Here is a 21,242-nt window from a genome sequence, read left to right as displayed (position 1 = left end):
TTTATATATAAAAATTGAGTAATTTTGCAGGGTTGTAATATGTGCTGAATTTTCAAGGAATGGAACTATCATGAAAATGGAAGGAACATTGTATTTTCATTTTGTCCAGGAATGTACTTGTTAACATTTTGGAGAGCTGTATCCTGCACAGCAATGTCATTCACAGTGTTGTGTCTGCGTTTGTACAGTCTCATTCAAGCTGGTACTGCATTAGGTACAAGCGTCTGACTCATGATGTTTTCTAGCATACTGAAATAACAGTATTCTTGTATTATAAAGGATTTCCTTTTCTTCTTTCTGTTGTCATTGCACTGTAATTTTTTGAAATTTATGTGTGTAGTTAAGTTATGTGACCTACGAACTTTATTTCAAAACAGGAAGGGGGGTGTTCCTTGAAAAGTTTGTCATTAAAAGGGAACATTGGGGTTGGTAGAGTCAAGAACCCATATAGGAGGCACATGAGATAGAATGCACCAGCACCTTTACCCTTTACTGTGTTTCGGTCTTATCTTCAGACAGACAGCAATTTGATCTCCCCTCAGCAACTGGCACATAATAGGTGGTAAATGAATGGCTTGTTAGAAGACTCTGGGAAGCATAGCAGAAACACTCATCTAGAGGTTGAAAGATACAGGTTCCAGACCAGCATTGTCCAATGGAAATACAATGTGAGGGACTTCCCTGGTGGTCCAGTGGCTAAGACTCCGAGCTCCCAATGCAGGGGGCCCAGGTTTGATCACCGATCAGGGAACTGGATACCGCGTGCCACAACTAAGACCTGATGCAGCCAAATAAATAAATAAATAAATAAAAATATTAAAAAAAGAAAGAAATATAACGTGGGCCGCATATGTAAATTTTAAATATTCTGGTGGCCACAGTTTAAAGTATTTATTTATTTAATTGAAGTATAGTTGTTTTACAATGTTGTGTTAGTTTCAGGCGTACAGCAAAGTGATTCCTTTAGATATAGATATATTCTTTTTCAGATTCTTTCCCACTATAGGTTATTACAAGATAATGAATATAGTTCCCTGTGCTCTACAGTAGGTCCTTGTTGTTTATCTATTTTATATACAGTGGTATGTATCCCAAATTCCTAATTTATCCCTCCCATCCCTTTCCCCTTTGGTAACCATAAATTTGTTTTCTATGTTTGTGAGCCTGTTTCTGTTTTATAAATAAATTCATTTGTATCATTTTGTTATTCCACATATAAGTGATATCATATGATATTTGTCTTTCTCTGTCTGACTTCATTTAGTATGATCTCTAGGTGTATCCATGTTGCTGCAAATGGCAATATTTTTAAAAAATTTATTTTATTGAAGTATAGTTGATTTAGTGTTGTGTTAATTTCTGCTGTACAGAAAAGTGATTCAGTTATATATATATATACTTTTTCATATTCCTTTTCATTAGGGTTTATCACAGGAGATTGAATATAGTTCCCTGTGCTATACAGTACGACCTTGTTGTTTTTCCAGTCTATATATACTGGTTCGCATCTGCTAATCCCAAACTCCCAGTCCATGCCTCCCCCACCCACCCTCCCCCTTGGCAACCACAAGTCTGTTTTCTATGTCTGTGAATCTGTTTCTGTTTTATAGATAAATTCATTTGTGTCATATTTTAGATTCCACATATAAGTGATATCATATGGTATTTGTCTTTCTGACTTCTCTTAGTGTGATAATCTCTAGGTCCATCCATGTTGCTACAAATGGCATTATTTCATTCTCTTTTATGGCTGAGTAGTATTCCATTGTATATATGTACCCCATCTTCTTTATCCTGCAAATGGCAATATTTCATTTTTTTATGGCTTAGTAATATTCATATATATATATACCACATCTTTTTTTTTTTTTTTTTTTTTTTTTGCGGTACTCGGGCCTCTCACTGTTGTGGCCTCTCCCATTGAAGAGCACAGGCTCCGGACGCGCAGGCCCAGCGGCCATGGCTCACGGGCCCAGCCGCTCCGCGGCATGTGGGATCTTCCCGGACCGGGGCACGAACCCGTGTCCCCTGCATCGGCAGGCGGACTCTCAACCACTGCGCCACCAGGGAAGCCCTATACCACATCTTTTTTATCCATTCGTCTGTTGATGGACACTTAGGTTGCTTCCATGTCTTGGCTATTGTAAATAGTGCTGCTATGAACATTGGGGTGCGTGTATCTTTTCAAATTAGAGTTGTCATCTTTTCTGGATATGTGCCCAGGATTGGGATTGCTGGATCATATGGTAACTCTATTTTTAGTTTTTAAAGTAACCTCCATACTGTTTTCCATAGTGGCTGCACCAATTTACATTCCTACCAGCAGTGTAGGAGGGTTCCCTTTTCTCCACACCTCTCCAGCATTCTTATTTGTAGATTTTTAAATGGTGGCCATTCTGACTGGTGTGAAGTGATACCTCATAGTAGTTTTGACTTGCATTTCTCTAATAATTAGCGATGTTAAGCATCTTTTCATGTGACCACAGTTTTTTAAAAAGCAACATGAAACAGGTGAAATTAATTTTAATAATATATTTTATAGTATTAAATGCATCCCAAATGTTAACACTTCAACGTGTAATCAGTATAAAACATTGAGATATTTTACATTCTTTTTCTTTTCCACATGCAATCTTGGAAAGCCAATGCCTACTTCACACAGCGTATCTCAGGTCAGACTAGCCACATTTCAAGTGCTCTGGAGCCACATCTGGCTAGAGGCTACAACATTGAACAGCAAAGTTCTAGACCTTTCTCAGTTACTAAGTTTCTAGGTAATTCTGGATGAGACATTTCCCCCCTTGGGTCTCAGTTTCTTCATATTTTAAATGAAGAGTGTGGACTCTTCATTTCCTGCTTCCAGCAGTGATCTTCTGTAATTGTTCATATATAGCCAGTCCTTTTCTCCTACCTCTCTCCCTCTTATTTCCCCGTTTCTTCTCCCTTCATGCCCAGGTCTGTTCCCTGCAAGAGACCTAAACCCTGGATGAGAATGGCAGAACTTCTTACTTTTCTAGGCCACTCTTGCTGTGCTGAAGGAGACTTTGCCCAGCAACGGTCAATTCATGGGAAATCATGGACGCGTAGGTGGAGTCAGAGAAGGAACTGGTTAGCCCTTGCCGTCCCAAGTCACTTTACTGAGCTGGAGTCCCAGAACCGGAAGATTTGAGCTTCAAGCCTGGCCATGTTTCCTCTCAGCAGTGTTGTTTTATTAACAGCGCCATGCCTGTATTTCCAATCTGTAAAATGCTATTAATACCCACCTTAGCGTCTGTTGGGGGATTAAATGTGATGGCATAAATGAAAGATTATAATTAATTTTAGGTCTCTGTAACCTGAAACCTGCCTGTGACCACGCATTTTAATGAGGCTGGGAAAGGCAGGCATGTTGTAGACCTCCCAGGAGGCTAGGTGCTTGGATAAGCAATTTTATGTGATCCACAATAATATATAACTTCCTTGTTTCATAAAGAAGGGCTTTGCAGGCAGTTGACTATTGTCTATATATCTCTTTACCTAAAACAATGCTTTTGCCCCTATGGCACTTATCACCTGAATGTCATGATCTGTGTCATTTTAAAATTTTCCATCTCATTGGCTGAAAAAAAAAAAAGCACAACATGAGAGTTGTGAGTTAAGTTTTATTTGGGGCCTAATGAGGACTACAGCCCAGGAGACAGCCTCTCAGATAGCTCTGAGAAACTGCTCTGAAGAGGTGGAGGATGTCAGTATATATATGATTTTACTGAAGGGGGGCTATTTGTAATCAAGCACACATTTTGGCAGGTTACTGCTAGTCACAAGGAGCAGATGCCTCCGTTAATGATTTTAGTGTATTTCTAGATATGAGGAGTTGCAAGAAATTGGGCTCATAAAATCTTCTCCAGAAAATATCTGAAGGCCTGTTCTGCCAGTTTTTCCCAGAGCACGGAGTGCCGCATTCCTGATCTTGGCCCTGAACTCCTTTCAGGGTGTGTGGAAGGTCAGTGACTGCAGTGGCTAGTGACTTCATTATTCTAGAACCAGATGGTGAGCGACAATTTTTTGGCATTCTTAATTGTAAGCTCTGTGAGGTCCGGGAATGACTTACCACCACTGAAACTCTAGCATCTAGCTCTGAGTTGGACATAGAGTAGGCACTTAATTCATGGAGGGTATTCCAGGAAAAGGCATGCTCAAAGGCATGAGGTGTAAAATGGCATGGCATATTTCTGAAATGCAAGTAATTAGAGTCTACTGGGGCATCAACTTTGAGGAGGAAAACTAGGTCTATGGCGGGGGTGGGTGTGGAGCGAGCTCACTTTTTTAAAAAATATTTATTTATTTATTTATTTATTTAGGGTGCGCAGGGTCTTAGTTGCGCATGCGTGTGGGATCTAGTTCCCCGACCAGAAAGCGAACCTGGGACCCCTGCATTGGGAGCACAGAGTCTTACCCACTGGACCACCAGGGAAGTCCCTGGGCTCACTTTTTTAAAGGGTCAGGGGCGCTACTTTTGGAGGATGTGCTCAGAGGGAGTAACAGCTTCCTTTGCTTCCCTCCAGCCGTGTCACTGCTGGAGGCACTGCTGGTCAGAAGCCTGGAGAGGTATTTGAGGCTACACATTTGGTGTTTGCACTGTAGGCTATGAGACGTCTGTGATGGATTTTAAACAGTGAAAAGTAACGGGCAAGGAAAAGTAACGGGCAAGATCACGTTGGTAAATGACGATAAAGCTAAACTCAGAAAAGAAGTCTTGTTTTTTACTTTAGGGCTCTTCCCATCAAACTTACATGGCTTGGATGGAAACCTAACAATTCTGGAGTGGGTAGGCTGAGCAGCCACGGTTCAGGAACAACGTTCCGCACCTTCTAAAGTTTGGTTAACACTGGACCAGCCTCTAAAACCTCAGTTTCATGGAACGAGGACACCTTTCTTGCATGGAGGAATTCTGTTCTTCGCATCATCTTCGTAGTGATGAGCGTCTTCCCGTCCCTCTCACCAGCCGGCTCACGCTTCCTCCTCCTCCCTCCTCTTCGTTTCCCCATTGTTTCGACCCATTCCTGCCTGATGCCTGCCGGGAAGTGTAGTCGCTCGCCCTGCTGTCTGAGCTGGTTGGGCGGCCCTATAAACCCCGTATCTCCGCATAATTCCTCAGTTATTCCCGAGGTAGGGTAGCCTGGGAGGCCCAGCCGCTTATCCGAGGAGCCAGCTGGGATTTGCAGTTTCCAGTTCCCGCAGCAAGCCGCTGGCAGAGGGCTCTTGGACTCCAATATCCCCAGCCTCGCGCATCCTGATGACGTCGCGCCGGCCCGCGAGGCCCCTGGAATCCGCGGTAGTTCTCGAGGAGGGTCTCAGGCTCGGCAGCCACGGCTGGAGGACGACACTTCCCAGGAGTCTACGCGGCGGCGCGACGAGAGCCGCGCGAGGCCGTGATTGGGTAGTGAGCCGGCCGCACGCGGAGGAGCTCGAGGAGCTGCTCTGTTGCGACAGAGGCCGAGCGGCGAGGCCCAGTGAGTTGGGGGAAGGGGCGCTGCGGGGGAGGGTGCTGGCCGGTGAGGGGGAGGGGGGACGAGAAGAGGGAGGAAGGACCGGGCTGGGATGGAGGCGGCTGCGCGGGAGAAGAAGGGGCCAAGGGAGAGACGGTGACGGGCGGGGGCTGGGGAGGTTCGCGGGTTGGCGAGTGAGGAGACCCCGAGGGGACTCTCGGGGGGGGGGGCACGAGGGCGCCCCGGGAAGAAGCTGGACCCGACGGCCAGCTGGTGTGGAGGGGGACGACGGGGAGAAGGCCGGAGGCAAACAGGAGGAGGAAGCCCGGGAAAGTGAGGCGGCCGGCTGGAGCGTGGAGCGCCAAGTTGTGGGGAAACTGGAGACCGGGACCAGTGCCGAGGGACCGAACCCGGTCCCTAACTGGAGGCCCTGAAAGGAGGAGCATTTCCAGAGTGAGGCAGTCCGTGGGGATTGGTGGACAAAGCCCGAGGGAAGAGCTGTTGAGATTAGAAGAGTGGCCGAGGATCAGAATGGGCTTGAGAGATCCTGACAGAGTTGGGAGCGACTAGTCTGGGACGGAGCTGGGATCAGGGGCTCGCTAGGCAGTTCCTGAGAGGGATGGAGCCAGGCCCAGGCATTCTGCGGAAGTTTAGAACCTGGGGGTGTTTGCCTTCCTTCAGGCTTCCTGAAAGAACAGTAACGTTCCCTTGTGGTTCATCACCATGCCTTCCGACCTGGCCAAGAAGAAGGCAGCCAAAAAGAAGGAAGCTGCCAAAGCACGACAGCGGCCCAGAAAAGGACACGAAGAAAACGGAGATTCTGTCACAGAGCCACCGGTGGCAGAGGAGAAAAATGAGGAGGCCAATGGCCAAGAGACCACAGGTGAGTTGAGGGAGAGGTGGGTCCCTGGGATGGTTGCTCGGGACGTAAAGGACGCCCCAGCTGGAGTCAGAGTCCGGATGCCGGGGGCGCTGGAGAATATATCTGGTGCCGTGAAACTTTTCATGATGAACCAAACCAGTAGAGTTGGAGCTTGATCAAGGAAACTGAACACAGAGTTCTCACTTACTCAGTGGCAAGCAAATATGGGAGTGGTTGTGCTGCCCTGCTGCTCTGTCTTCTAGACTTGGAGAAGGTCAGTTCCCTGCCCCTTTCTTAATTTCCATTTCTACACACGGAGGTCAGTGTGCCAGGCTCCTTACCACATAATACCCTTGTCCTCCCAGCGGTAGTGGCTGTACCAACAAGACAGAAACACATGAGTTGTTTTATGGGTTTCTTCTGGGAGAGAGATGCCTTCCTGTTATGAGCGCTTCTCAAGTGTTAGACTCTGTGCTGGAAACTGAGGCACTATAAGCACGCTCTGCTGTCTGATATCTTGCAGTCTAGTTGGGGAAACAGGGCAGCGTGTGGTAAAGAATATCCCAGGCCCTAGGCAGTCTACCCCAGCCTTCTTCCTTGCCCCCTGAAAACACTCTAAAGAGGTCTTCTCCATCGACTGTTGTTGTCCCTTGAACACTCACCACATTTGTCCATTTACACACTGAGGTTCTAATACCACAATTTTTGTACTAGCTACATTTGACATTTCTCTCAGGGCCCAGCTCAGGATGATAAAATCTTACCCAATCAAACCTGACCTCAATAATATTGACATTCACTATACCCCTGTACTATCTATCTATAGTGTTACTTTTTTTTTTTTTCTGGCCGAGCTGCACAGTATGTAGTATCCTAGTTCCCCAACCAGGGGATGGAACCCACACCCCCTGCAGTGGAAGCGTGGAGTCCCAACCACTGACCCACCAGGGAAGTCCCAGTGTTACCTTTTTATGTTGTGCCTTCTGTTTCTTCGTCTAAATTGCTTGATCTTTGAATGCAGAGACCGTCTTGTGTAATATAATTTTTTGCCTGATCAGCCTTGCAGATAGATACTAGGTAAATGTTTGAAGAGGAGAGGAGAATTACTAATGCAAGTTACAACAGACAGATAGGAATTCAGAAAAGGGAGAGTTAAAAATGATTGAGAGGAGAGAGTTGAATGGTAGGAATTGTCTAAAATAGGAATTATGAGGTGGGCTTCCCTGGTGGCGCAGTGGTTGAGAGTCCGCCTGCCGATGCAGGGGACACGGGTTCGTGCCCCGGTCCAGGAAGATCCCACATGCCGCGGAGCGGCTGGGCCCGTGAGCCATGGCCGCTGGGCCTGCGTGTCCAGAGCCTGTGCTCCGCAACGGGAGAGGCCACAACAGTGAGAGGCCCGCGTACCGCAAAAAAACAAACAAACAAAAAAAGAATTATGAGAGAAAGCTAGTTCAGTAAAGTCAGGCCATGGGGAAGTTTTCTTCCTGGCCAGAGTGGTGGAGGGATGGGAAGTTAAGAGTGATAGGAGTGAACGAGCAGGCTGAATTGTGATCTGTAAAGTAGACAGGGTTCCCTCTAGGTCCTCAGGAACAATGGTTAAGCAGTATCTATCATCAACTCTGTAGGTACTTTCTGGATGAATTGGAAAAATAGAAAACTGAATCCCACTTTGAGACTATTGTCCACTGTTCCCATTACAAATTTCTTCTTCACCTTTCTCCCTAGGAAACCAGAATTTCTCAGGGGGAACCCAGCTATAGTATCCCTATCTCAGTAATAAGGGAGCTTTGGTTTTCACCCTGCTTCCTCAGGGAGCTACTCTTCTGAAATATGAAATCTGGTTTTCTTTCCAGCTCTCTCAAAGCATTTCTTATTACCAGGAACCCAGGGTCATTTCTGCTTTCATAATTAATGGGTCATCTGTTTTCTCTCTTCTCTGAGTTTGGAATTACTTAATGCTGCAGGTCACTGTTCTCCAGCCTTTACCTGTTACCATTGCCACGTGGCCTTCTTTAGGTAGTGAGGTACGGAAAGATTAAGATAGATATCAAAGAAAGCGACTTCTGGCAGACAGTTCAACCTTCTTTAGAAAGTGAGACTCTTCAAGACAGGCACTAGAGTTCAACTGGTCCCCTTGTTTGGGGAATGAGTAGAAAGGGGCTGCTTGTGAAGTCTACAGTATTCTCTCTGATGAAGTTTCTTCCAGAATCCCTTCTGCATTTATTCAGTGCTATTCACTTACTTTTTGAGTCTGTTTTGTGGGATGCTGTAGGCTAGGACAGTGAGGTCTAAGTCTTACTTTTAAAGCTCAGGAGATGACTTAGGTCACAGATGCTGTAAAATGGAAGAGATCAAGAGAAAATGGTATACAGCAGTGCCTCGGTATCTGCTGGTGATCGGTCCCAGGACCCCTGTGAATACCAAAATCCACAGAAGCTCAAGTCCCTTATAGAGAATATGGTGTATGTGGTATCTGCGTATAACCCAGCACATCTCTAGATTACTTGTAATACCTAATACATTGTAAATGCTATGAAATAATTGCCAGTGTGTGGCAAATTTTGGAACTTTCTGGAATTCTTGTTTTTAATCCTCGGTTGAATTTGTGGACGCAGAACCGTGGATGTAGAGGGTTGGCTGTACAGCTTTCCCTTAATTTTGATCTTCTTGCCTGAGCAGATAGAGATATAGACCAAGGACTGGCAAACATTTTCTGTAAAGATCCAGACAGTAAATATTTGTAGCTTTGTGGTCCATATGGTCTCTGATACAGCTGTTCAACTTTGCCATTGTAGTGGAAAGCAGCCGTAACAGTATATAAATGATGGGTGTGGCTGTGTCCCAATAAAACTTTATTTACAGAAACAGGCAGTTGGGCAAATCTGGCCAGCCTCTTTTTAAGCCACCCACCCCCCCAGGCTAAGAATGGTTTACATTTTTTAAGTGGTTACGTTTCAAATGGTAATGTGTATACCTGCATAATAGTTTTGATTTTTGCCACTTGGGCTGTAAACCCTAAAATATTTACCATCTGGCCCTTTAAGAAAAAGTTTACGAACTCCTGATCTAGAGCGTAAACTTCTCCCTGTACATCATCTTCTCAACATCTAGAACAGGGATTGGCACAAAGCAGGGCTTTGGGAAGCCTGGTAACTCAACTGTGTAGAAAAAAGACTTTTTAAATTTCTCTCATCAGTCAAAAAATTTGTCCTCCATTTGAAAAGTACAGGCATACCTTGGAGATATTGTGGGTTCAGTTCCAGACCACCATAATAAAGTAAATATCAATATTGTGGTGTCAATAAAATGAGTCACATGAATTTGGGGGTTTTCCAGTGCATATAAAAGTTATGTTTATACTGTAGTGTAGTAAGTATGCAATAGCATTATGTCTAAAAAAAACAACGTGTGGGGACTTCCCTGGCGGTCCAGTGGTTAAGACTCCGCGCTTGCAATGCAAGGGGCACGGGTTTGATGCCTGGTTGGGGAACTAAGATACCACATGCTGTGCGGCGTGGCCAAAAAAATAAAAAACAAAAAACCAAACGAAAAAAAACACTGTATGGAATTCCCTGGCGGTCTAGTGGTTAGGACTGTGCGCGTTCACTGCTGAGAGCCCAGGTTCAGTCTCTGGTTGGGGAACTGAGATCCTGTAAGCCACGTGGTGCGGCCAAATAAATAAGTAAATACAACAAAACAATGTACGTACCTTAATTTAAAAATACCTTATTGCTAAAAAAATGCTGGCCGTCATCTAAGCCTTCAGTGAGTCGTAGTAGTAATATCAAAGATCACAGATCATTGTAACAAGTACAATAATAATGAAAAAGTTTGAAATCGTGACACAGAGCCAGGCTGTGAGCAGATACTGTTGGAAAAATGGTGCTGATAGGCTTGCTTGATGTAGGGTTTCCACAGACCTTCAATTTGTAAAAATTGCGATATCTGTGAAGCACAATAAAGTGAAGTGCAATAAAACGAGGTAGGCCTGCATTCATCCAGCAGTTACGTGTAACACACTGTACCGGAAGCTGAGGTAGACACAGAGTGACTGCCGGCTGTCTGGCAGGACAGTCCCTGCCCTCGGTTCTGACTCCTTGCTGGCAGAGCCGGTTCAGCAGCAGGGCGGGTATGGCGCCCGCAGTGATGATCTCCCGACAGCATGGGGTATTTGGAGAGTGACCTGAGACTAACCGTCACACCCTTGAAGTTGCTCTCCCCACTCCTGCCTGTCTGAGGACGGCACCGAGCTCTCTTCCCCCGTCTACTCCATCTTTACTCTTCCTAAGGACAAGCACGTGGGCTTTCTCATCTCAGGTGTTCTACTGGAAGGTTACCGTGGGAAAACGGGGAAGGGGAACAAAGACTGTAAAATTAGAAGGTTGTCACGGTAGCGGATCCTCATGTGTAGTTTTTGACTCCTTCCTGAGAAGGTTAATAGATCACCTTACTCTCTTTTGGAAGAAGCTTACCAACACTCCCTCTACCCCCATTTCTGTCCCACTTGCAATAATACTTTGTGGGCGCTTGTCCTTTATGGAAAGGTAGGATAGTGAGATAGTCAAGGTCATGGCTTTGGGGTCAGACAAAGCCTGGTTCAAACTCTGGGTCTGTCACTTACTAGCCTTTTTAACCTTGGCTATATTATTTAACCTCTTCATCTATAGAAGGAGGATCCTAAGTGTTTATCTTATAAGCGTTATGGGGATTAAATTAGATGGGGAATGATAATGTAGTACAGTCCCAGGCACAGAGTAAACTCAACAACTATTAGCCAGTTAACGTTAGCCATATATTAATAGTTCTTCCCAGCCTGAAAAGGTAGTCATGCCTGAAAAACTACAAAGGCAGAACAGCTGGTCTCTCGTCTCATGGTCCATTTGCGTCTCTGGAACCCTCCAGACTCGGAACTTCTGGTTTTCCCAGCCTTGGCTCTGCCTGCCTTTGATCCCTCTGTGCATTTTCTCCTACTGGTCCCTTTTGGGCAGCATAGCTTCTTGGAGGCGCCATCTGGAAGCTCTAGGTCGTGGAGTAAGAGCATTGCACCTCCATAGCATCTGCTTTATTTTGGGCATTGGTACTAATTCTTTAACACATACTCATGGAGGACAGTTTGGAGTTCTTGCCATTCCTACCATGCATTATATCATCTTAGAACAAGGAAAGTTAGAATTAAAAGGACAAGTTGCGAAGTAAAAAATGTCCGTGGAAGCAGGATACCGGGGCAGATCTGTATGCAGTGTACACCCTGTTTAAAGCTTGTGAAACGTCTGAGTCATCTCAACCTGATCTTGAGCCCAGATCCTTCAGGGCATGCCTTTTTCAGCCTTTGGATCTTTGTATGCTAATATTTGGTAACTTAAGGAAGGGCAAAAGCCACAAATGCCCAGACAGTGGCCTGAACCCTGGACCCTCAGATTAAAAGTCTGATGCTCTACTGACTGAGCCATCCAGATGCTCTAAGACATGGCTTTTTGTGTAAGAGCTTAGTTTGTCTTATAGCCCTCTTCCCAAACTGCTTTTGTTTTCTGTCCCCAGAAGTGGATTTGCTGACCAAGGAGCTAGAGGACTTTGAGATGAAGAAAGCTGCTGCTCGAGCTGTCACTGGCGTCCTCGCCTCTCACCCCAACAGTACTGATGCCCACATCATCAACCTCTCCCTCACCTTTCATGGTCAAGAGCTGCTCAGTGACACCAAACTGGAATTAAACTCAGGCCGTCGTTATGGCCTCATTGGCTTAAATGGAATTGGTGAGGCCCTTGGAAAGTGAGGTGGGAGGTATCTCTCCTTGGCTCATATGTCACTCAGCAAGTATTTACTTAGCATAGCCACGTACAAAGCAAGGAGTTTATAGTATGGGTGGGAGACCAGGTATGCCCAGGGAAGAGGAACTAGCGATACAGAGCAGTCACGTGATAAGCACCGTGTGAGTAGTTGTAGGCAGTAGGTGCTGGAGAAGTGGGTGGGAGGGGCGGGAGTAGCGGTGCGTGAGGCGGCTGTAGATGAACAGACTTCACAGAGGAGGGCTGGGACAGGGACTGGAGGAAAGGTGTCCCGAGGATGCAGGCAGGGATGGGGGAGTCATAGGATTTGAATGAATGAAAGGAGGGAAAGTACTCAAACAATGATGAGGTTGTGGTTTGGCTGGAGTGGAGGGGCTGATGTAGGAGAATGACAGGCAGAGCTGTGCTGAGCATCCACTTCTCTTCCTGTGCTTTGCCTGCCCCTCCCAGGGAAGTCCATGCTGCTGTCTGCTATTGGGAAACGCGAAGTGCCCATCCCTGAGCACATCGACATCTACCACCTGACTCGGGAGATGCCCCCTAGTGACAAGACGCCCCTGCAGTGCGTGATGGAAGTCGACACAGAGCGGGCCATGCTGGAGAGGGAGGCTGAACGGCTGGCTCACGAGGATGGTAGGGCTCCGGACCCAGGGCCCTGGGGATGGGCTTCCTCCCGGGAGAGGCCCAGGAGCCTCACGGGCCTTGTACTGTCCGCAGCGGAGTGTGAGAAGCTCTTAGAGCTCTACGAGCGACTGGAGGAGCTGGATGCTGACAAGGCGGAGATGAGAGCCTCACGGATCTTGCACGGACTGGGTTTCACACCTGCCATGCAACGCAAGAAGCTAAAAGACTTCAGTGGGGGCTGGAGGATGAGGGTTGCCCTCGCCAGGTGAGTCTCTCCTTCCTCGACCCTCTGTAACACCCCATCTCTCTCAGTGTTTAGAACAGGGTTCTAAACCAGTGGAACCGTTTAGAACAGGGTTAATGGTCAGTAAGTGCAAAATGTTGACAGTGTGGAGGGGCGGGGGTGGTATACCTGAGCTGAGGAGTGAGCTTTCTGACTGGAATGGTCACTGTTGGACTTCTGGCACAGTGTTTAGGAATCTGGGGCCAGCCCTAGGTAAAGGGTAGGGTAGGTCTGTTTCTTTCTTTCCTCTTGACTCCTCTACCACCGTTGTTTGTGCTTCAGTCCTTCTAATTCTTGCTGTTTAAAGATAAAATGTTAGACAGCTGTTAGGATATCTGTCCTCCTTACCCTGTTGTGACCTGGACCCAAAATGAGTTTCTGTAGATCATCATTCCCCGACCAAACCCCCAGAAAGTCCCCAGTTAAAGAGGTGGTTGCTTACCCCACCAGCCTCTGCCAAGTGCATTGGTGAGGCTTGATACACTGCTTTAGCAAACTGCTTGTGTGCCGTAGAACATGAGAGCCGTGGTTTCACGTGCCACAAGGATTAGCTGCCTCAGATTCACCTAGGGAGCTTTTAAAAATACAGATTTCCTAGCCTCTTCAATCTGTGCTGGAGTCAGAATGCTGGAGTCGGATGTCCAGAAATCTTCTTTCTAACAAGCGCTGCAGATGTGGTGACCGCGTGTGGACCCAGCGCTCTCCCCTTGTTTCTCCTGTTTTGAGATGCCACCTCAGAAAAGAACATTCTTTGGCCTCCTTGCTAGAGTCTGGCAACCCCACCAGTTAGGTTTAACCTGAGTACTTTTTAGTTCAGCATCTTCCCTCTGCTTTTCAGCTGTTTCCTGCCCTTTAACCCCCACTCTTCATCTCCGGTTTCTCTCCTAGTTCTCACCTTTCCCCTGAGGTATAGAGCCTAGAGTTGGTTTCAGGACCCAGTGCAGGCCTGACCAGAACTTCGGGTGGCAGGCAGGCTGTCCCCTCCTGCGCAGCACCCATCACACTGAAGTGGTTCTGTCTCCTTTCCTGTTCTTCAGAGCCCTCTTCATCCGGCCCTTCATGCTACTCCTGGACGAGCCCACCAACCACCTGGACCTCGACGCTTGCGTGTGGTTGGAAGAAGAGCTAAAGACGTAAGGGGGCGGGGCTGGGGTGGAAGTGGGCAGGTCCTGAAGGGGGAGTTGAGCAGAGTCCCAGGGAGACGGATGCCCAGGACCCACAGCGACATTAGAGCAGTGAGAAGTGGACTGAAGTGGGGCCAGAGTGAAGGCCAGATTGAGAAGGTGGTAAGCAGCTTTAGGGCAGGCCTTTTTGGTTTTGTTTAGTCTAAAATATGTGGATTTGTTTGTTTGTTTTACTTTTTTTGGTTTTCCCCATTATTTAAAATACAATGTCTTTATTAAAGACAATATTTTTTCTTAACTGTATTTATATATATCATATAAACGGGGATTCCCATCTAAGGTCATGATGCAGTGACAAAGAGAAAAATAGCCCATATAGCAGTGGTCCTATGGCTAGAGAGCCAGATAACCTGGAATATTGCCCTAGTTCTAGAATAAGGCTCTCCATGGTCTCTGCAATGACTTGGCACCTTCTTTAAAAAGCCGAGCGTGGTGATTTTTACTGTGCCTATTCCAGTTCTTCCCACCCATGATTTTAGATGTGTTTATGGGTGTCTATGCGCATACACTTTTGATTTTACCATCACTGTTACTGCCATCTCCACTCAATTCTTTTGAAAATTAGAACAGGCTGCTCTCGCCTTCTGAGATGGCCCCCACTCTTGTCTGTGGAGGTGTTTCTCTCTAAATAAATCCACTTCTTACCTATCAAGAAAAAAGAAAAAGAAAATTAGAACAAAAGTTTGAGGAAACTCAGACTGTCTCACCGTACTTTGGAAGGCATCCAAGTGTTCATACAGGTCGATTGTGCACTGGCAGCTTAGGTGCTCAGAACTGGGAATTGGCGAATAAATCTAAAGGATGCCTAGGCGTAAGGATGGGAAAGGATGAAGGTGTTCTGGGCCTGACATTCAGCCCACCTGTTGTGAACCACGTACCGTTCTGAGCGCCGCCCTGACTGGTTCTCTGGCTTCTTGCAGCTTTAAGCGCATCTTGGTCCTCGTCTCCCATTCCCAGGACTTTCTGAACGGTGTCTGTACCAACATCATTCACATGCACAGCAAGAAACTGAAGTATTACACGGTGAGTGGGCCCCAGCGTCTCCGCAGTAACCTCTGTGCTTGCCAATTCCCTGAAGTTCTCCTTTAAAAACAAGATAGACTTAGCAGTCCTTTTCAACCTATTGCTATAAAAAGATGTGGACAGGGAGTTCTGCACCCTGTTTTATTTTGGTCCCAAAGTAATTGCTTTCAGGCCATAGGCCACGGATTGGCAGCCTGTGCATATGGTGTATGATGCCTTATGCCAAGAGGTTGACTTTTCATGGTGCCCGGGCAGGCCTTGCTGCTCTCTCTGCCTTCTTGAGTGGCTACTTAAATCTGCTTCATGGCAGCCAGCACAGTACCCCTCCTTCTCTCCTTCCATGAAGAATGGGAGCCAGGATCTCAACAGCCCACTTTTCTGCCTTGCCTTTACACTTTTTCTGTTTCAAAAAACATATCAAAAAATGAAAACCAGAAGTTCTCTTTATTCATGGTTGTACTCACCATGGGAGTATTAATAGTTTTCTTACATAGTCTTTCAGAAACTTCACATGTACTTGCAAGCAGCATTTGTAGAAAATTTCACGTATACTTATCACAGTTGTAATCTTAATCATTCTCTTCTGTAGGTTGCGTTTAAATTTTTATTTGTCTTGGACTGCTTTCCATATGAGTATATATAAATCATGCTCATTTTTTCCAGTGGCTGCATAGTATTTCATTGTGTGGCTATCCTGTAACTCATTTGTCAGACCCTTTTCGATGGATGTTTAGGTTGAGTCTAGTTTTTTGCCGATAGAAACCATGGCGGTCCATAGTGCAGGGTCTGCCGGGTCCTAAATCTGATGGGTCTGATGTCTTCCCACCTGGAGGAAGTTCTTGTAGTCTGCATGGGGGCTTCAGTCTCTAGGGATGGGGAGTAGAAAGAGGTGCTCTTGGAAGGCTGTGAGCCTCTAGATATCTGTTTGACAGTGGTTTTCAGGGCTGTTGCCAACGCTGTGGGTGTCTTTATGGCTAACCTGAGGATTTGATCTGGAGCCCTACTCTGGCTAAGCTAAGAATGAGAGGCACACAGTTCGGAAGACCTCAGGTTCTAGGTTAGGATATGCTTCTTTAATGCACTTCCTCTTGCCCTACTGCACAATCTTTTTTTTTTCTTTTTTTAAAGTTATTTATTTAATTTTGGCTGCATTGGGTCTTTGTTGCTGCGCGCGGGCTTTCTCTAGTTGGAGCGAGCAGGGGCTACTCTTCGTTGCGGTGCGCGGACTTCTCATTGCGGAGGCTTCTCTTGTTGCAGAGCATGGGCTCTAGGCGCGCAGGCTTCAGTAGTTGTGGCTCGCAGGCTCTAGAGCGCAGGCTCAGTAGTTGTGGCGCGCGGGCTTAGTTGCTCTGCTGCATGTGGGATCTTCCCGGAACAGGGCTCGAACCCATGTTCCCTGCATTAGCAGGCGGATTCTTAACCACTGCGCCACCAGGGAAGTCCCCTTACTGCACCATCTTACAACCAGGGCCAAATGAGATGCCATCTCACATCCCCCTGAACCCTGAGTGAGAACCCAGGACCGGGGCTAAAGCTGCCCGTCTCGCCTGATGCACTTTCCTGCAGGGTAATTATGATCAGTATGTGAAGACACGGCTGGAGCTGGAAGAGAATCAGATGAAGAGGTTTCACTGGGAACAGGATCAGATTGCACACATGAAGGTAGGGCGATCATAGAGTCGAGTTCGCATTCTCCGGGGGAGTTGGGTGAGGGTGTGTGGGGATCGGGGGGTGCTACAGAAGACGTTATCAGCAGTTTTTACCGTGCATTTGAGATGAGTCATTTGGTGCCTACCCATACTCCTGGCCCCCTCTCTGGTCTCTTTCAGAACTACATCGCTAGGTTTGGTCATGGCAGTGCCAAGCTGGCCCGGCAGGCCCAGAGCAAGGAGAAGACGCTACAGAAAATGATGGCATCAGGACTGACAGAGAGGGTTGTGAGTGACAAGGTAGGTCCTGACTGGGTGGAATTAGGCGGCCTAAGGTGAGGTGGGTAAGAAAGGACCTGACCTGGTAAATGCCCTCTCTTTTTTCCCAGACTCTGTCATTTTATTTCCCACCATGTGGCAAGATTCCTCCACCCGTTATTATGGTGCAAAATGTCAGCTTCAAGTATACAAAAGATGGGGTGAGTACTTGGGTGTGGTTGGGAAGCTGGGGTGCATCTTCCAAGGTAAGTGTCAACTGCCGAGGAGAGTCTCCTGTTCTTTGCTGAGTGCGCCCGCTAACCCATGCGGTGCTGGGAAGTTTTCAGGCGTGGCAGCCTGGGGCACCTAATTGAGGGACTTAGAGTAGAAGCCCCCACTCAAGTACTTGGAGGGAAAACTGCTCAGCCGGGTTGGTGGGTGGAGGCAGTGGGTTGGGGGCTGCCGCCCTCCTCCAGTGGTGACTGGGGACTCAGCGGGGTGAGTCTGCCCGTCACACTGATCAGCACCCTAGCCCCGTACCCCTTTCTCTCTCACACCCACCTCAGCCTTGCATCTACAACAATCTAGAATTTGGTATCGATCTCGACACACGAGTGGCTCTGGTGGGGCCCAATGGAGCAGGGAAGTCAACTCTTCTGAAGCTGCTGACTGGAGAGGTATCGTGCCGTGCTGGGGCGCGGGACTTCAGGATTGGATGCTGGTGCATCTGCGGGAGAGGGAGGGGAGGCGGGGGCCACCGCTTCTAGAGGGCCTGAGCGAGGTGTCCTCGGGGCGCGTGGTCTCACTGGGTGGTGCTGAAGTTTGGGGCAGTTTTCTCAGAGAAACCTGAGCGTGGGGGTGGGTGTCTGTGTGAGAGCGTGGGTGAGAGGGAGAACGCATGCATGCTCTCAGCATCTTTCTGTGGTTTCATTCAGAGCAGTTAGAACACAGAAATGCCTGTGCGTTCAGAAGTATGCTCTTGCTGTAGGAAATGTATGTCGGACCTATACCCGAGCCTCTTGTTACGCAGTCGGTGCGCCGTACAGTCATCCAGCGACTACTCAGTAGATTGTGTGGCGTGTGTCTGTGCCTCCCTTGAAAGCACCTGTTTCAGTATACCTTCCTAGGTATTTTTAGAGTGGCCAGAGTAGCAGTTCGTGAGGTGGTGGTGTGGATTCAGTTCAGGAGGCTGTACGAGTCTTGTTCAGTGCGAACATGTGTTTGTTTCCCCTCTCTGCCTAAGTCTGCTTCTGACCGGGGTTCCTTTTCTGTGTGCTTATCTTTCCACTTTCTACTCTCTTTTCCTTTTTTTCCTTTTAGCTACTACCCACAGACGGCATGATCCGAAAACACTCTCATGTCAAGATAGGGCGTTACCATCAGGTACAGTCCTGGTGGGGAGCGGGGAGCGGGGAGTTACCTAGGGTGTGGGAGGGGGCTGCATGTGACCAGGTCAGCTCCTAGTTGCCTCTGCAGTCTTGAGCAGGTCCCTAGGTAGAGGTAGAGAGGTGCTCGGCAGGAAACCCAGCAGGCTTCCTTTTGAAGTGGGACACCAGCCACATCTGGGTGGGTCCCTTTCTTCCTGTAGCATTTACAAGAGCAGCTGGACTTAGACCTCTCGCCTTTGGAGTACATGATGAAATGCTACCCAGAGATCAAGGAGAAGGAAGAAATGAGGAAGATCATTGGGCGATACGGTCTCACTGGGAAACAGCAGGTCAGTGGAGGGGGTGTGGGAAGAACCCCAGGTAACTGGAGGCTGTGGCTGGATGCTCCGCCTTTCCTCTGCTCTGGGTTATTACGCATTGGAGCACTTAGGTCTCGGGGGAGGGGCGAGGACAGCGTGCCCGTCTTGCCTGACGTGCCCTTGCCTCCCTGACTAGCAGGATGAGCCATAGTGCTTAAAGGCAAGGGAAACTGAAACCTAGCAAACAGATTCCTGGATTCAGATCCCAACTGTGGGTCCCCTGGGTTGCTCCACTTTATTAAGATTCTGTGTCAAGACAGGGCTTCAGGCTTCCAGATGTATCCCTTTTGGGTCTTGAGAGACAGGCAGCTATGCCACCGTCTTGCTGTGTGACCTTGGGTCTTGCTGAGCCCCGCTTTCCATGAAACGGTGACGACAGAGGAGCCGTGGGGAGAGGTGAGTTGCGATGTGTGGTAAGGGTGACACCAGCTTTTATAACTGGCTGGTTGCACGCAGGTGAGCCCGATCCGGAACCTGTCTGATGGGCAGAAGTGCCGAGTGTGTCTGGCCTGGCTGGCCTGGCAGAACCCTCACATGCTCTTCTTGGACGAGCCCACCAACCACCTGGATATCGAGACCATCGACGCCCTGGCAGACGCCATCAACGACTTTGAGGGTGGTATGATGCTGGTCAGTCATGATTTCAGACTCATTCAGCAGGTGAGGCTCCTGGCTGGGTGGAAGGCATAGCAGAGGGCATCTCAGAGGCAGTTAGGTAGAGCACCGTCATGGCACGTGGAGGGCACGTAATTCATGTTGACTGTATTTGGAAAGCGGGCTCAGGACATAGACAGGGTGGACAGGGCCAGATCTCATGGTTCTTTGGGAAACTTAGAAAGCCTTAGTGGAAATACTTGAATTCTTCAGTAGCTATTTGGGGCTGTTAGCCTACTTGGCATTGTTGGCCAAAATGGGCAAGGGAGTTGGGTAGAGAACAGGGTGCTGCTTCTGTGGTTCCAAGATTCTTCAGCCTAAAAGTAGTATCATACTAGGGAGACTCTGGATTACACAGAGGGTTCCTGCTAGTCATCAGTGGAAAAGCTGCTGGTCTTCTCTGAAGCTTTCAGGAAGATGGGGTGGAGAAAAGGAAGCTGAGAGTCAAGCGTCTGAACAGATCTAGGTCCTGCTAGGGAACTGGAAATCGGGGTGACACAGCAGGTCCTGGCTTGGAAGGCTCCAAAACCTGCTGGTTACGGTACTCTTGGGTTAGGCCAGCCCTCAGAACGTTGAGGTAGTGAAACTGAGCTGGCTGTGGGCCTGGGCAGGAGGTTATGGGGTTTTCCTCCCAGAATCCCCTGGGAACAGTCTCCTGGGCAGGGATGGGAAGGACACTGGTCAGGATTATTTTTATTTTTTTGCGGTACGCGGGCCTCTCACTGTGGCCTCTCCCATTGCGGAGCACAGGCTCCGGACGTGCAGGCTCAGCGGCCACGGCTCACGGGCCCAGCCGCTCTGCAGCATGTGGGATCCTCCCGGGCCGGGGCACGAACCCGCGTCCCCTGCATCGGCAGGCGGACTCTCAACCACTGCGCCACCAGGGAAGCCCTGGTCAGGATTATTAAGTCTAGGATTTGCTTTTCAGGTTGCACAAGAAATCTGGGTCTGTGAGAAGCAGACAATCACCAAGTGGCCTGGAGACATCCTGGCCTACAAGGAGCACCTCAAGTCCAAGGTAGTGGGCGAGGAGCCTCAGCTCACCAGGAGGACCCACAACGTGTGAGCCCTTGCCGGCCGGCCGGCTGGGCCAGGCCCCTGGGGCCGCACTCCTGCATTGCTGCAATACTGCTCCCCAGCCCCTGCCCCCACCTGCCTTAGCTGCACTCTGTGATCTTATCTACAGCTGGACAGTACCTGTCCGTCTCCTGTCCTTCCAGTTACTTTTGTCCATGTCTGGACTCGGCTGGCTGTTCCTGCCAGCTCCTCGCTGGTTCTGGCCCTGATAGTGATGCAGCCAGAGGCATCTGAGGGTTAACCCGAGGGCCCGTGCCCTGGGTTGGCCTGTGAAAGAGCTTAGGATCCTTGTTTTCTGGGTTTTGGGGATGTTGGAGGAATACCTCCCAGCCCACCACCCCCATTCCTTTCTGCTTCTGGTTTGGAGCTCTGTACCAGGGCCTTAATCCTGGTCGGTTTTTAAATAATTATTTAATGGTGTAACTTTTAGACCTGTGTGACATCTACAAAGCGTCCAATAAAGAGAGAAGCGGCCGTGGTCCCTGTCTTCCTTCGTGGGTCTCTAGGCCCTCCTCCCACTCCTTGCTGCAGTGCCTCAGCATGAGCTAGGGCAGGAGGCGGTGGGCTGGAGGCAGCCTGAGGACTAGTCCATGGGCACTGGAAGAACTCTCTTCCCTTCTGATCTGAAA

The 21,242-nt window shown here is 48.3% G+C and overlaps 1 protein-coding gene across 3 annotated transcripts; it reads left to right on the top strand.

The window, feature by feature from the left end:
• The first annotated feature begins 5,364 nt into the window (after positions 1-5,364).
• Positions 5,365-21,087, top strand: LOC308622717 (ATP-binding cassette sub-family F member 2). Of its 3 annotated transcripts, none has more exons than XM_081244350.1 (15): positions 5,365-5,492; positions 6,150-6,351; positions 11,869-12,081; positions 12,565-12,747; positions 12,832-13,003; positions 14,059-14,154; positions 15,126-15,228; positions 16,795-16,890; positions 17,058-17,177; positions 17,267-17,356; positions 17,702-17,812; positions 18,456-18,518; positions 18,724-18,852; positions 19,339-19,542; positions 20,465-21,087. In XM_081244350.1, the coding sequence occupies exons 2-15, from the start codon at positions 6,192-6,194 to the stop codon at positions 20,600-20,602; spliced, it is 1,878 nt and encodes a 625-aa protein (XP_081100476.1). In that variant the 5' UTR covers positions 5,365-5,492; positions 6,150-6,191; the 3' UTR covers positions 20,603-21,087. The 3 variants fall into 3 exon arrangements, with proteins under 3 accessions (XP_081100476.1, XP_081100477.1, XP_081100478.1); XM_081244351.1 differs by lacking the exon at positions 5,365-5,492 and adding an exon at positions 5,547-5,624; XM_081244352.1 differs by lacking the exon at positions 5,365-5,492 and adding an exon at positions 5,777-5,921.
• Positions 21,088-21,242: the final 155 nt, after the last annotated feature.

The sequence above is a fragment of the Mesoplodon bidens genome (genome assembly GCF_964165515.1).
Source record: "Mesoplodon bidens genome assembly, chromosome: 9".
Taxonomy (NCBI): domain Eukaryota; kingdom Metazoa; phylum Chordata; class Mammalia; order Artiodactyla; family Ziphiidae; genus Mesoplodon; species Mesoplodon bidens.
This window is presented reverse-complemented; position numbering and strand designations above follow the sequence as displayed.

Bases quoted from the DNA above. Each gene is read 5' to 3' on its own strand.
- LOC308622717 (XM_081244350.1), top strand. From the start codon at position 6,192: ATGCCTTCCGACCTGGCCAAGAAGAAGGCAGCCAAAAAGAAGGAAGCT. The intron at 14,155-15,125 runs GTAAGGGGGCGG...GGCTTCTTGCAG, and splicing joins TTGGAAGAAGAGCTAAAGAC to CTTTAAGCGCATCTTGGTCC. The intron at 18,519-18,723 runs GTACAGTCCTGG...TTCTTCCTGTAG, and splicing joins AGATAGGGCGTTACCATCAG to CATTTACAAGAGCAGCTGGA.